We start from the raw sequence: 16,327 nt of genomic DNA, 5'->3' as shown, positions 1-16,327 counted from the left end.
TGTGAGACTTAGAAGAGATATCTTTATTTTAGGATCTTATTCTATACAAAAATCTTTTATCAGTGTTTTAGATTTTAAAATTTAGAGAAACCAGGGTTCTTATTTTTTCAAATATGTATTATACAAGGAATACACAAAAATGAAAGAATAAGTTGTGAATCACATACAAATATGAAACATTTTGATAAGAGTAAGAATGTTAATAATACAGCTGATTTCCCCAGCACCCCTGCTCCCCCTGCCCCCACAGGAAGACATAAAATCATTTATTTCTGTGTATTAAAAATAAGACATTGGGTCAAGTTGGAAGAAGCTTACCCCGTGGAAGATTTTTAAAGTGACATTTGTATGGGGCTCTGAAGTGTAGAGTACCAGAGAAATTACTTGTGAGTCTGGATTCTCTTACTGTAGACCAATAGTCTCATCTGCATTTTCCCACAGGGCCTTAGTGAATGCCTACAAGTTGCAGCCTACCCCTGGGGTTCAGAAGGTTGGCATTACCCTCTTCTTTACTGTTGTGGATTATGTCAGTGACGAGACTCAGCGTCATCCTCCCACAAGGCAGTTCTTTACATCATGCATTGAGATCTTAGGACAGGTAAGGCAATTCTGTGTTTTTAGCCTTATTCATGTAGAATGAGTCTCTGCAGCATCCTCATTATGCTTTCAGATTGATATTACAGATTTAGACTCTTAAGTCAGAAGCCCCTTTGAATTGTTGACTTCTCAAGATGTGACTAAAATTGTTGGTATAGAAATTTGCTTCTCATACAAGAGATGTTAAGTTACTCATATTTGAAAGTCTCTGGGAAGACAGCAGACTCTTTCAGATGCTTTTGGTATGGTTAACTGTAGCATCATGAAGCTCTTTATTGTTTACAAAACACTGTCCAGTTCATACCCACAGTCCCTTCTGTGTGGTTGATACCACTCTTGTTTTATTTATTTTTATTTTATAAAGATTTTATTTATTCATGAGAAAGAGGCAGAGACATAGGCAGAGGAAGAAGCAGGCTCCATGCAGAGAGTCCGATATGGGATTTGATCCTGGGACTCCAGGATTACGCCCGAGCCAAAGGCAGACGCTCAACCCCTGAGCCACCCAGGTGTCCCAATACCACTCTTGTTTGAAAGATGAGAAAACTAGTCTCTAAAAGATGAAATGACTTGCCTAAAGAATACAGCCGGTCAGTGCTGGAGCTGAGCCTGGATCCCACATCTCCTGCCTTGACAGTCAGGGCTCTCCCCGCCTTCCCACAGCCGCCTCCCAGTTGCTGTTCTGGATCCCTGTTTACTTACTTACTTATTTATTTGACTTACTGTTCGATGTTTGGAGATTTAACAAGGCAAGACCAGTATATCCATGCATGTTTATGAAACATGTCATTAAAGGAAGGAAAGCCACTTGATGGAAAATGTGTAAATGCTAACCATGTGCTCTTAACCAGTTTCAGTGTGGTGATTTCTTCTTACTGGATACTTAAAAGGAGATGATACAGAGCAGTTAGTAAGATAGATTTTTTAAATAGTTTTTTCCCTGACTTTTTTTTTTAAGATTTTATTTATTTATTCATGAGAGAGAGAGATAGAGAGAAAGGCAGAGACACAGGCAGAGGGAGAAGAAGCAGGCTCCATGCAGGGAGCACGACGTGGGACTTGATCCGGGGACTGCAGGATCAGGCCCTGGGCTGAAGGCCGCGCTAAACCACTGAGCCACCCGGGTTGCCCTTTTTTCCTGATTTTAAAATTGATGCGTGCTTATCATAAGCAATGCAGACAACATAAAAAGTAGAAAGCAGAAAAATTCTTTGTAATTCTAACTTCCTGAAGATACTGGGATTTCATAGCTAATATTTTATTATCATTTTTCATAGCTAATATTTAATAGCCAATATTTTATCATTTTTCTTGTGTATGTATGTATATCAGTGCATATGTGTACATATGTAGAAATGATATATCATTCTTACATATAAATAGATAGAGATAGGCATATATGCCCCAAAATGGGCAAGTGCTATTTTGTAGCCTGCTGATTTTCATTCATACACAACTTTAGACATTATTTTGTGTTAATAAATACAGACTTATCTCATGGTATTTAATACATAGTGTTGCCTGGTACAGATACATTGTGATGTATTGAGCCAGTGCCCTACCTGGCTGTTCAGGTAGTTTGCTTGTTTTGCTACAGTAAGCCTGAGATAAATATTCTTACACATCTCTGTGAATTGATTGGACTGTTTTTTCAAGGATAATTTCCTAGAAGTATGGTTGTTATGTCAGATGGACTAGCATTTGATGTATATTGTCACTGTGCCCTCCTGGGCAGTTTTTACCTGTCTCCACTATCATAGCAGGGTTTGAATTTATTGTTTTCCATACCATAACCAGTGTGAAGAAGGATTATTCCTTTTAAGTCTTGCTAATATAATAGGGAAAGTGTACTTTATTATTATTTTAAGTTGTATTTCTTTATTTTTTTTAAGTTGTATTTCTTTAAGCACTTGTTCATTTGCATGACTTTTCATATGTTTATTGGCCATTTAATTATTTTTTTTAAGCTTTTATTTTATTTATTGAGAGAGCTGCATGAGAGAAAGAGAGAGCAAGTGAGCACAAGCAGTGGGCTGGAAAAGGAGGAGCAGATTCCCTGCTGAGCAGGGAGCCCAATGTGGGGCTCAATCCCAGGACCCTGAGATCATGACCTGAGATTAAGGCAAATGCTTAACGGACTTAGCCACCCAGGCACCCTAATTATTTTTGTGACTTGCTGGTTATTGTCCTTTGCACGTTTTCTGTTACAGAATTTGTTTTTTTATTGCTTTGGAAGAGCTCCTCAGACTATCCAGAATGTCTTCTAAATTGATTTTTCTACTTTGTCATTTTCCTTTAATTTTATCATACTTTTTGCCTTAGAGAAGTTAAAATTTTTATATATTCAAATTTCTCAGTCTTGCTTTTTATTATTTCTGCCTGTGATCCAGCTTATCAAAGCCTTCCTGGTGCTGAAATTATTTAAATACTTATATCCATTACTTTTAGCATTAGGACCAATTTAAAACAAGGTGAAATTATCTTGACTATATATTAATTATTAAAGTTAAGGTTTTCAAAGTATTAAAAGCACATCTCAATAAAATCTATAACCTAGAGGTTTTGTTTTCTTGACAAAAATGCAGTCACTTTGGATACTTAGTAATCATAGGAGGTATCTTGCAATTTTCTGGATTCAAATTATCCTAATATTTTAATGTTTTAGAAACTCTCTATGGCTTGTCCAACTCAAATTCATGGATAAATTCAGAGTTTTTAATATCACCTGCATTGGAAGTGTTAGATTTATCTGTATTGATTTTAGATGTTTTTGACTGTTTTATGTTTTCATTTAGAAAAAGTCCTGCTAATGCCCTTAAAACTTGGTTGCTTACATAAAAGTGGTTGGGGGCAGAATTTGGTGACATTTTCTCTAATTCTTCCAAGGTGTTTATCAGCGGCACTAAGTCAGAGTGCAGAAAAGTGCTGGAGACCATTCTGAAGAATAGAAGGCTCTGCTCTCTGCTGTCTCCTTTCTTCACTCCCAATGCTGCACCTGCAGAATTCATTCAACTCTATGAGAAAGTGGTGAAGTTTCTAAGTGAGGACAACAGTGATATGATTTTCATGCTGCTGACCAAGGTGAAATGTGATTCGGTGCCGATGCCACCACAGAAGTGTAGAATCTAATGTGATTTCCCACTCCGTAGAAATGAAAGGGCCCCTGAAGCTCTGTTTTCTGGCAGACACTTTTCACATTTTGTATCCTCTTCAAGCAGCCTGATCCAGCAGCTTTTTCTTCTGATGGCATTGGTTGTGTTGTGTAGTAGAGTCTTATTCCACATAGTAGAACAAGGACTTCCCTCCCAAGCCCTCCTGAGAAACTGTACAGCTTTGAAATATTCATAATAATAATTGAGTGTGTCATTCTTTTGAATATATCCTGAATTTATGCCAAAAATGTGTTTGATAAATGAGATATCATATATCAAAGTCTCATATTTGGAATAAGCCAGATATAAGCAAATTGCCTTTGCCCTCATCCTGAGTAGAATATTAACTAGGGCCCAGGCAATGAATTTACTTAACCACTTGAGAATTGCAGAGCCTTAGTGATTTTGCCTTCACTTGTATTTCTTTGACATGTATAAATCATAAAACCTAGGCGTTTTCTAGGGCCTAGAGACTACTCTCAGTCTGTCATGAGGCAGGACATAGAGTTGGAAATTCTGGAAGCGGATCAGTAACACCCAGAATTTTTATTAGCTGAGATAGGTTACTGCCACAGATTCAGAAATGTGGCTGTATCAGATGGAGACAGTTCCGTAAAGTGGTTGCTTTGCTTTGCTTTGCTTTTTTCTTTTTTCTTTTCTTTCTTTTCTTTTTTCTCTTCTTTTTTCTCTTTTCTTTTCTTTTCTTTTCTTTTCTTTTCTTTTCAAGATTTTGTTTATTCATTCATGAGAGACACACAGAAAGAGGCAGAGACATAGGCAGAAGGAGAAGCAGACTCCCTGTGCGGAGCCTGATTCAAGACTTGATCCCAGGGCCCCGGGATCACAACCTGAGCCAAAGGCAAACGCTCAACCACTGAGCCACCCAGGTGCCCCAAAGTGGCTGCTTATTTCTGGCACCAAGACCAGTGGGGAAGAACTACAAAGTTCTGAGTCTTGCCTTGTAGGGAAAGCTTAACCAAAAATGCATTACAAAAAGCATGCGGAGCTGAGAGAAAAAAACCCTGCCTCTGTAATCCCAGAAGGTGAAGTAGAGCTGGAGGCTTATTGACACCTATAAACTGTTGACCTGTGTCGATTCTTTTAAGTATGTAGATACACATTTTAGTTTCAGTCTTTATACACAGCTAAATGTTAGATGATGTTTGACTTTTAAACTAAATTTGCACATAGTTTTCTCTACTTCAGCTAATTTTCCAGTGTCAATAAAACTGCTTCTTGTTTCTTTTTCTTTTTAGTTCGATCTTAAGCAATGGTTAAACACCACTAAACCTCCTCTGTCTGATCGTACCAGGCTTCTGGAGTCCATTCATTTGGCACTTACTGCCTGGGGCCTCGAACCAGATGAAGATATTTTGATGCCATTTAATCTTTTCTGTAAGCACTGGACTTACCTTCTTCTCTACCAGTTCCCTGACCAGTACAGTGACATTCTCAGGCTGCTGATGCAAAGTAAGTATCTTTTAATTGTGACTGATTAGATTGCAGTGAATATTTAATGTGACATTTACCATTCTACAGATGTCATCCAAAAGTGTAAAAATAAGACAGGTATGCAGGAGTTGAGAATCACTAAGTTGTACCTCGAGTGCTTGACAAACCATGTCCAAAAGGTTACTGTCTGTAGAAAAGGTCAGTTATCATCCTAAATGTTCACATGGGCTCTGATTCAGCAAAAGACAACACCTAGTATGTGGGTGTTGAAGTCCAGTCGCACATCCACCTCTTCCCCTTGTCTTTGCAGCTATCCTGAGCTGGGCGGGGGTAGAAGTGGGCCTGCTTACTCTGCTGACTACAGATTTGGTAGGAGAAGGAAATTGCTCCTTTGCAATATGTTTACTGTGCTGACTGGTTTCTCTGTAGATCCAAATGGGGAATGCATTTGGTTTTTTTCTCCCCCTTAATTTCTTGACTCATGTCTTTTTTCTGCAAGTAAGTTTTATCTGTATGTAATGGTAGCCTATATTTATAGTCACCAAGGGAAGGAGCAGCATTAAATTTTCTACGTTCCCACCATTTGTCTCCCCTCCATACCCTGCAATTTTCCACTGGAGAATTGGAGATTAGAAGAAGAGTAAAAGATGCATACTGGCATAACTAATTTTTGCTCTAAATTTTCAGAACTCAAGTATATACTGTGGCTTTTTTGCCTGAGGGCTTTTTAAGAGATTGTGAACAGTGTGTATAGGCAACCATTGACTTGTGTTTAACAGGAAGTTTCTTCTTTTTTTTTTTTTTTTAAATTTTATTTATTTATTCATGAGAGACAGAGAGAGAGAGAGAGAGAGGCAGAGACACAGGCAGAGGGAGAAGCAGGTTCCATGCAGGAAACTTGATGCGGGACTCGATCCAGGGACTCCAGGATCACACTCTAGGCTGAAGGCAGGCGCTAAACCGCTGAGCCACCCAGGGATCCCCTAACAGGACGTTTCTACTTACCAGGAAAAGTAATTCAGTTAGAGGCTTAAGAATAACAATACCATCGCTGTCCGATTCCTGACCTCCAGCTCCGTGGTTTCCCTTTCCTCCTTGGCTGCCATTTTGGTACTCTGGAGCTTGACCTTTTCTTGTCTATTCTTCATGGACGAGCCTTTTGGTTTCCCTGGTTTCACTGCTGTGTTCTAGGTGTGCATGATTCCCACACCTCTAACTTGATTCCAGGGCTGTGTCCTCTAAGAGCCAGACCGTGGTAGCTATTCGATACAGACCCTTCACTATTCCCTAGACAACTCCCACTCAGCAGATTGCAGCTGCCTCATCTCTCCCCTCAGATGGACTCCTACAAGCCTCCACAGTTACCCTGTATGATCCTTATGCCACCTCTGGGTGGAAAGGGCCTGTAGAGGTTTTAGTCCTAGCCTCTGGTATGAGATTTACCAGTAGCAGGGTGCTGGTTGTAGTGTCTACTTTGCAAGCTATCTCTGTGTTGCCCATTGTACGAGCGGAGCTTCAGAGGTAAGTATGAGAAGAAAGCCTAGACTCTACAACTGCATTCTGCAGCACAGTCTCCCTTGTCCTGTTACTGCTATTTCTCTTAGGGCTTCAGCCAGGAATATGGTATCTTGACCATCCTCCAGTCAGGAGCTGCTGGTGGGATTCCTTCCCTCCACCATCTCCCCTTCATCTCCCCACCCCCACCCCCCCATTCCAGCCCAGATGGCTCTGGCTCTGGCTGTGCTTGCTTTCAGCAGGGTGACTAGGAACCAGGAAGGTCAAGTGCCCAGGTGGACGGTTCTCTTTCCTGTGGTCCCTTCACCATAGGTCTTTATGAATTTGTTTTGGATTTTTATGTAATTTTTGTTCCTTTGTGAAGTACACATGTTGTTTGATTCAAGTTGAGAAAGTGAGTTTGTGACAGATGCTAACGTGCTATCCTCCATCCCTGCCCCCAAGGCTCTGCTGAGCAGCTGCTGAGCCCTGAGTGTTGGAAAGCCACTCTGCGAGCCCTGGGCTGCTGTGCTCCCGACTGCCAGCAGGGGGCAGCTTCTGCAGAGAGTGCAGTGCTTCAAAGCTCTCCAGCCGTTCTCTTGTCTGACAAACAGGTGTGTAGTGTAGCTTTTGGTATCTGAAGTTTATGTCTCTGCCTTCCTTTTCTGTTTCCTTTGATATATGTTTTCTAAACAGTTGGAACCCATTCAAAATTTATATCTAAAAACCTACACTTTGGTGTATTAAGAGCCCTGTGTTTTTGTTAGTCACTCGCTTTCTCCCGTACCCCTTTTGCCTTTCTCCCACCACTCAGAGTCTGTCTTGCTCATCTGTTCAAAAGCATCCAGACCTACCCGCTGTGGTTACCTTCCCTCCCACCTTAACCTGCCCTATTCTTAACCTTACACTCCTGGCTCCTTTGGTCAGGTTTTCATGCAGCATCCCACAGAGCTCTCAGGTTCTTCGAAGTTCTGTGATATATCATCATAAGAATATGTTGGAAAGAATGATTCCTCTGCTTTAGAAAAAGAGTTCGAAAATCTGCTGATTTACTTTTCATATACCTACATCTTTGCAGTTCTGTTACAAAGTCTGAGCACCCCCATCGCAGTCTACCGCAGTGCTCTGCTGAAAGTACACTCACTCAGTAAGGATTCTCTGACTCATCATTATCTTCTAGGTCATGGAGACTATACAGTGGCTTTCAAACTTTTTTTATAAGCTTCGGTTATCCACATTGGACTTTAAAAGCTTTGGTTTGTTCTCAAAATGGAGTCCTTACATGGCTGATATGAAGACACTTTTGGGCTATCTTGTAAAACGGCTGCTTGACTCAGAAATGGCCTGCTTGGCTCAAGATCCATCTGCCAGCAGCAAAACAGGTAATATGCCTTTAGTGTAACAGGGAGCGAGGGGCTCTGGCCTTCCATTAGAAGAGACTTAGAGAGGCACATTAAGAGATCTAATCTTAGCAATAAAACTATATATCTCAGTGTCAAGAAGAAGAAATAAGAGATATATATAAGTGTGAACCCATCTATGTGTCATACCCTTGTTCACTTGAAGAACTGTGTGCTTTCCTCAGCTTGTCTCTGCCCTTTCTTCATAGGGCAGGGTACAAGGAGATAGGTTTCAGCCTCCAGCTCTTTCTTCCTATTGTTTATCTCATTTAGGAAAGGGTTCTGAATATCTAAACATTTATCTTTAAAAAAACGTATGGTGTAAAATTATCCACGACACTGTGTTGTAATAAAAATTCTTCAAGAAATTCTATTGCAGAAAAGGAAAACACAAGCATTTTTAGTCACACTAAATTTGTTGTTTGTCAACCTAGCTTTGTGAGTATACAGATAATAAGAAGTTGAGTTTTTTTTTCCATGTAATTAGTGATATTGACAGAGGATGAGCTTGTTTCTTGTCTCTAAAAATTTTGCTTTGTTTTAGTGCTGAGATGCCTACATTCAATAATCATCCAGCTCTTTAAGCCATGGATCTTGGTTTTAGAGGGCAATGAAAGGTAAATAATTTTTCAGATATTCATATTCCTGCGACATTTATAGAGTTAAGATCTGATGGTATTTTGGTATAAGGGACGCATTCATGGATTTAATTTTTTATGTTGGACCATATTAAATTTAGAAAATGCTTTCTCATGAAAGAAACTTGACATTTCCTGCTTGTGGAATTGTTAGTCTGGTTGATCAGACCTATTAATATTTAATATTAATATAATATTAATAATTAATATCAACATCATAATTAATATGATATATTAATAATTATATATAATATAAATATATAATAGCTATAATATGTTAATTAATATATTAATATTAATATTAATATAACTTTGAAGCAAAACTGGACACTCATTTCCAGTTTTCCACAATGAATACATTGAATAAATTTTGGTACTTAATTTCAGAAAGTGGATGTTGCTCTCCTGAATTAGTTTGATAATGTAGTGTAAAATATGAGACTAATTTGATTTTATCCAGTTCTTCAACTATTTATGTTTTGGAACTAAGATGGTTTTTGAATTACTGGGTGGAAACGAACCCTTTCACATGAGTTCTGGGAATAAATGAAAGCATGATGTTATGAGCATTTAAAACAGCTATAAAACTGTTCACAGGCAGGGGGGTTGCCTTCTGAGTCTTTTTCCCCCTAAAAGAATACAAACAAAGCTAGGTAAACTTATCAGGAGTTTGTTAAAATTATACCAGTGCTAGATATTACAGTATTTAAGGTGTTTTCACAATATTAGTCTGTTCCCAAGACTCAGAAAACATAAATGGCTTGTTCCATTCCACCACCAGTGAGGGCCAGAACTGGGAACAGAGCTTAGGGCTTCTGACTTCCCTCTCAAGACTCTGTATTAACTCATGCTGCTCCAAGAGCTCATCAAGGAAAGTTGAAAAGGTTTTGGATCTTTGCTTTTGCTAAAGGACAATCCTTCATCTGCAAGCTTCAGGATTCTGCATTGACTCTGAGACTGCTGGCAATAATCCAGACTGTACTGTTGATTTCCAGGGAGAATTAATGGGATTTATTTTTATATTGAACTTTCTGGACCCAACTCAGAAACTAAAATGATCATATAAAGAGTTTTATTCTATGGTTATTTCCTGTCCATTTTTGGCCATCTTTCTGTTACATGGATTTTTTTTTTCTTTTTTCCATGTTTTAGGTAGACAAAACTATTGAAGTCACTTAGTGGCATGTATCTAAGGCATTTGAAATGTAACCAAGATACATAAGGGTGTAAATTGGATATAAAAAGGTGTTAATCTTTGTAAATAACACATTTCTGAAACTTAATTGCATTGGAATAAAGATGTAGAAGGAAAGTAAATAAAATTGTGTGGTTGATATCATGAACTACAGTTCACCTCCAGGAATTTACAGCTGTGAAAGTGGTCTGAGTGTGTCCTGTGGCTACACCGTACAGTGTTCTGTAGGATTTAGGCAGTCCCTAGACTCTGGGACCTAGAGTGATTTAATCCTGGTGCTTTCCTTTCTAAGTGTGCTTCTTTTGTTTAAAGCAGTCAACGGCATTACCCCTGGCTGGAGAGTGATGCTATGGTGGCCTTAAGCATTGTGCAGCTGTTCACCAACTGTATTGACTCCTTGCACGAGAGTTTTAAAGGTAGGAAGATGTTATGTTATGTCTCTGGTTAGGTACCACTTTTTCCCTCAATCATTTGTTTATTCTTTTGCCTCTGCTTTTCCTACTTTAATTTTATTTTAGTTGGGAGGTAGTCATCTTTGACCAAAGAAGGTCACTGGCACTGCTGGTTAGTATGAAGTTTGTTAACCTCTTACTGTTTGTAAGGTAGCTCTGAGCTGCATTAGCCATGGAAAATATGCAGCCATTCTCTTCAAAATTCTCTTTCCCTCATGTTGAAGCTCATTCTCTCTACCGTGACTCTAACTTCTTTTTCATATTTTCTTTCTGTGCTTCATTTTGGGTGAATTATTGAGGACCTTCTTCCAGTTTACTCAGTCTTTCCAGCCGTGTCTATTCGGCTTTAAAAAAAAAAAAACCTATGAATTTTTAATTTCAATTTCTAGAAGTCATGTTTGTTTGTTGCTCATACCTTCCTCTTGAGAGCATTTTCCTTTGTTTAAAATTCTAATTTTTATTTCTTTGAAATGTTTATTTATTTATTTTTTAAAAATTTTTATTTATTTATGATAGTCACACAGAGAGCGAGAGAGGCAGAGACACAGGCAGAGGGAGAAGCAGGCTCCATGCACCGGGAGCCCGACGTGGGATTCGATCCCGGGTCTCCAGGATCGTGCCCTGGGCCAAAGGCAGGCGCCAAACCGCTGCGCCACCCAGGGATCCCTTTGAAATGTTTAAATATAATTTCCTTTATGATCTGTATGCAATAATAATGACCTGGAGTTACTATTGGGGATGGCTTGCTTATGCTACAGTTAGATGTTCCTTCAGATTCTTATACTCAGGAGCTTGTTTCCTTGTGTGTTTTTAAATTTTGTATTGTGAGCCCGTATTTAGAGAGATTTTCTCTGTGGGAATTCTACAAAGAGCAGAATGAGGGTTTGTCCTCCAGAGTAGATCTGCATTTTTGCTAACCAAGGTCGTGTAATCCTTGGCTTGCTCACACTTGTGCTGTAAGCAGGCCGACCCCAGACTCCCTTGCAGGCGGGCCTCAGTGAGCACAATCAACTTGTTCCCCTCCTCGACTCCGAGTCAAAGTGAAGGCAGAGAAAGTCCCTTTCTTTCTCTGAACTGCTCTCTCAGTGAGGGCACAGTCCTTAAGAGACTCCTCATGCTGTTAAAACCCTGCAGAAGCAGACAGTCCACAGGCAGCCGAGGCTTCAATGTCTGTTCAGTACTGGGTTTCCTCGTCTCTCTTTGCTTCTGGTCCCTGCTTCCCTCCACTGAGCTACCTAGCTATGCATTTTTGGATATGTGTTATTTTATCTAGCGTATCTAAATGTTTTATATTGGGAATTTTATAAGGACATTAGTTTCATTCTCCTACCCCACCCACCCTAGTTTTTTACAGTCACCTCTTGTTTTTCCCATCTCCAGTTTCTGTTCCTGCTTATTGGCTGGATTAATTTTCCTGAAATAGTATCTATATCCTATCATATTCTTATTTCTAAACTTTTATTTTAGTTTTTTTAACAGAGAGCACAAGCAGGGGGAGCTGCAGGCAGAGGAAGAGGGAGAAGATAAGAGGGAGAGGAGTGAGAGTGGATGAGGAACACTTGACTCCCGTGTAGGTGTAACACCTATCTGTGAGAGGCGAGTGGGAAGGAAAAGCAGTGCCTCTGCCTGTGGTACAGCCAAGAAAGGGGGTGGCCAGCTCAGCAGCAAGTGCCAGGCAAAGATTCTGCGTCAGTGGTTTCCACGTTGGGCAGAAGTGGCCAGCTCTGTGGTCAGTTGTTGGCTGCACTCAGACCCTGCAGTGGGTCCTAAAGGTGCCGTGGCCTGCTGGGCATGTTCTGTTTTGACTAGTGCGCCTCTGTGGCTACCATGTGTCTGTGAGGCACTTAGGCATCAATTTAACAACATGTCATTCAGCTCTTAAAAACAAAAAACAAAAAACAAAAAAAACACCCCTGTGTTTGTGTGTGTATCAAACAGACTTAGGTTTACAACAAAATTGAGCAAAAAGGTACACAGAGTATTACTCCCCCACTCCTCCCACACAGATAACCTCCCCTGCTATCAACATCCTCCACAAGAGTGGTGTGCTTGTTACAGCTGATGAACCTACAGTGACACATTATTATCACCCAAAACTCATAGTTCACATGACCGTTCACTCTTGGTGTTGTACATTCTGTGGATTTGGACAAATGTGTAATGATACACGTCCACCGGTACAGTATCCTATGAGTAGTTTCATGGCCCTAGGGATCCTCTGTGTTCTGTCTCCCCACCTTTCTCTCCCCACTAATTGTTGGTGACCACTGATTTTTTTTTCTTGTCTTCATGGTTTTAGTTTTCCTAGAATGCCAAATAGTTAGAATCATATATTATGTAGCTTTTCATATTGGCATCTTTAATATGCATTTAAGTTCCTTCAAGTCTTTTCATGGCTTGATAGCTATTCCTTTTAGCACTGAGCAATATTCCATTGTCTAGATGTACCTTATTCAGTATTCATATTTTCTTAAGAGACAGAGAGAAAGTGTGCAGAGGTAAGGCAGGGCGGGGAGGCAGAAGGAGAGAAAGAATTTCAAGCAGGCTCCACACCCTGTATGGAGCCTGACTTAGGGCTCAATCTTACCATCCTGAGATCATAACCTGAGCCGAAATCAAGAGCTGGTCATCCAGCTGACTGAGCCACCCAGAGGCCCTGTCATCTGGTATTTTTGGTTGACTTTTTGCAAAAATGCCTGATCTCTTTAAAAAAATTTTTTTGGCCAAACTGTAAGATATAAACTCTAGGTACAGAAACATTATTCCTTTTATCCCTCATGAGACTTAGGCAGTGCCATAATCTCAGTGTCTCTTTGATAAGTATTTGTTTAATGAGTACATGAAATCCTAATAGTACTCACTTTTTTTGGAAAGACAAACTTCTAGTTGCTTCTTATCATCAAAAATACTCAAGTATCTAATTATAGTCAAATAGGCACTACACATACACACACACGCTCACATACACTATGGTTTTTTTTTTTTTTTTTAAAGCAAGCTCCATGCCCAGCATAGAGCCCAACATGGGGCTTGAGTTCACCACCCTAAGATCAAACATCTGAGCTGAGATTAAGAGTTGGACATTTAACCAACGAGCCACCCAGGCGTCCCTGTATGTTTAGTTTCTTAATATAGGGACAAGCACTCTCTTAAGCTCTTGCCTGTGTATATAAATAAGAAAGTAGCTTGAGAACGGGCTGCTTCACAGCTAACATCAGGAATTGATAGCTGAGTTCAAGAAGAAACAGAACTATGCAAAGCAGGAAGAAGTTTTTTTTTTTTTTTAAAGATTTTATTTATTTATTCATAGAGACAGAGAGAGAGAGAGAGAGAGAGAGGCAGAGACACAGGCACAGGGAGAAGCAGGCATCATACAGAGAGCCTGACGTGGGACTCGATCCAGTCTCTAGGATCACGCCCCGGGCTGCAGGCGGCGCTAAACCGCTGCGCCACTGGGGCTGCCTAGGAAGAAGTATTTTATTGTAACCTTTTAGTGAGGTCTTCTGATCCAGCTCTTTCCTTTTATTCATGAGAAAGTGAAGACTCAGAAAGCAAAATGAATTCTCTGAGCTCACAGAACTTATGTGTATCTGGGCTGGAAGTAGAAACTCGGTCTTGTCCCAGGCAATTACCTTTTAGACATCTACCTACTAATCCATCTTTATTTAAACAAAACTATCTTTTATTCATATTTAAACATATGCTACCCTTAACTTGTCTTAGAAGGTTAAAAACATTTTGATATTTCATGCTGTAGAATAAAGTAAGGACTCTGAATCAAGGGCACAGGGATGTTGGAAACGATAAATTGTTTGGCACCATGAGTTGATGCTCATTGGTCATTTTTCAAAAGCCGCTACTAAGAAATACCATCAAGTTTCTGTTCTTGTTGGGGTGGCTCCCTCTTCTTTGACTACATTCATCCCTTTGCATAGAATCAGAACGTCTGAAAAGTTTTGTTTTAGACTCAATGCTCCTTCTGTTGCTATTTGTCTTGAGAGCAAGACAGTTGATACTTGTGATGGTAATACTGAGTGATCTGTGTCTCAGAGGAGTGCTGTTTTAGAATAACTTAGCTGAGTGTCAGTTAATCTAGTTTTACTACACCAAGGGCTGAGTTTTAGTCATGTGCAACATTTCCTTTGGAGTCTGAGGGCAACAGACTAAAGGGATGCCTAGAAGTGCTTGGGGTTGGGCAAGTTTATGTGAGTTAGAAAGCCATGCAGTTGGAAGCTTTAAAGAAAAACTAATCACCCCTGCTATCTCCCACATACCAGCTACTCATTCCAGTTTCACAAGTAAGTAATTACAGTCTTTGCTATTATTTTGTCATCAGTTTTTTTTTTTTTTCCTGGAACATGAAAATCTTTGAAATTCAGGAATTATTGAGTCTTTATTTAGACTTTTAGTACAAGTTTTTTGTATGTGTGTGTTGGTTTTTAAAGATAACCCAAATGGTCTTCAGCTGTGTTTTCTGTTTGAATTTTAGATAAGCTGTTGCCAGGTGATGAAGGAGCCCTCAGGTTACACCTGATGCATTATTGTGAAGCATGTACAGCACCCAGAATGCCAGAGTTCATTCTGTACGCGTTCCATAATGCCTACCGGAAGCTCCCATGGAGGGACCTGTACCCTGACCAGATGCTCATGGAGGCCTTCTTCAAGGTGAGCCATCACCCTCCATGGCACAGCCTGGCTCCTAGGGAGCAGCCTGTTCACTGTGCTTCTTAGGCATGATTGCAGTGTGTGCCAGAGTGGACTGTGCCGGCCTTCTGTGTTGTCCAAATGGTGCTCATGTGAAGCAACATTTCATGGAAATCCTTTTACTGCGGTAGAAGGTTACTGGAAGACATTTGTAGGACCGTTTTTAAACCCAGAGAAAGATTTTGTCTGTAATATGGCTGTCACCCCCTAGGCTTTAGTAATATTGCTGTATGAGTACGTAACTGATGTCGTCAGGCTCAGTCTTGGTGACTCTGGGTCTGCATATTTTTCTAGGACAGAAGCATCAGGCTCACATGCTGTTAAATGTTCTATTAAAGCAAATGTAATTGGTACTCAAGCCATTAGTTTCTCTAAGCAGTTACATAAGGGAATAATGTTGTGGGAGATAGAAATGCATCGTAACAACCAATGATGCATCATAATCACATAAAGACCGGAAATAACTTGGACAAAAGGCTAATACATATGCGAGTCTTAGCAGTAGAAGCACTAGTCACAGAAAACAGGCCCTGTAGCATCACTTACAGAGCAGCCTGACATGTCTGTGGTTCTTAAGTTTTCATTTTTAAAAACCCATTTTACTCTTGTCTCAGCTTTTTGTAGTTTCTCCAGTTTATTCAGAGTCACTAGTTCTTTTGTGTTTACTCTTAACTTGACATTCCACTGATGTTGGAGATGCCGTGAGTGCTTTAGTTACTGCAGGCTGACGGTGGTTTCTGGCAGTCTGTGAAGTATACTGTGGCCCATTTGTGCTGTCTGTGGAGAGCACCCAGGGCTGCTTTGTTTCTGTAGCTAAGCTCCGGGGAGAGCCGAGGACAGCTGTTTTGGAAATAGAAGCTTAGGAATGATTTTATAGCTAGGTTTAGTATATGAGATAGATCCTGAGTAGATATTTATCACCACTGTGAACATGAAGAGGATGTTTATTTAAACAACTGTGAGATAGCTTTAAGTAAGCAGGCGGCCTCAGCTGTGTGACAGATCAGATGGTAGCATGGCTGTAAGGGTTGCTGTAGACTTGGCGCCTCTGGGAATTTAATCAATCATAGGTGACCTTGATCTGGCCAGAAGCTGGAAGCCTTTCAGTTCTGTATGTCCTGCCTGAGTAAGAAGGGATGTGTTTTGAGGGATTTGGAGTGAGAATAGAAAACAGGTCATAAAGGAGGATGAGGAATCATTTTCTAAAAGAGAAAAGAATAAGCAGTTAACAAAATATAATGAC

At 40.0% G+C, this 16,327-nt stretch overlaps 1 protein-coding gene across 3 annotated transcripts in view; it reads left to right on the top strand.

Annotated features, from left to right (window-relative positions):
• EPG5 (ectopic P-granules autophagy protein 5 homolog) overlaps positions 1-16,327 on the top strand; it is a 104,879-nt gene that overhangs the window by 68,569 nt on the left and 19,983 nt on the right. For 2 of the 3 annotated variants that reach the window (XM_041760482.1, XM_041760464.1), the window contains exons 29-36: positions 442-598; positions 3,484-3,678; positions 5,006-5,219; positions 7,161-7,309; positions 7,876-8,077; positions 8,640-8,712; positions 10,241-10,344; positions 14,870-15,045. In XM_041760482.1, coding sequence (XP_041616416.1) covers positions 442-598; positions 3,484-3,678; positions 5,006-5,219; positions 7,161-7,309; positions 7,876-8,077; positions 8,640-8,712; positions 10,241-10,344; positions 14,870-15,045 — 1,270 coding nt within the window. The remainder of the gene's footprint in view (positions 1-441; positions 599-3,483; positions 3,679-5,005; positions 5,220-7,160; positions 7,310-7,875; positions 8,078-8,639; positions 8,713-10,240; positions 10,345-14,869; positions 15,046-16,327) is intronic. The other variant, XM_041760473.1, reaches the window with a different exon arrangement.

The sequence above is a fragment of the Vulpes lagopus genome, chromosome 1 (assembly GCF_018345385.1).
Source record: "Vulpes lagopus strain Blue_001 chromosome 1, ASM1834538v1, whole genome shotgun sequence".
Classification (NCBI taxonomy): domain Eukaryota; kingdom Metazoa; phylum Chordata; class Mammalia; order Carnivora; family Canidae; genus Vulpes; species Vulpes lagopus.
The sequence above is the reverse complement of the archived record's forward strand: the minus strand, read 5'-3'. Positions and strand labels throughout refer to the sequence as shown.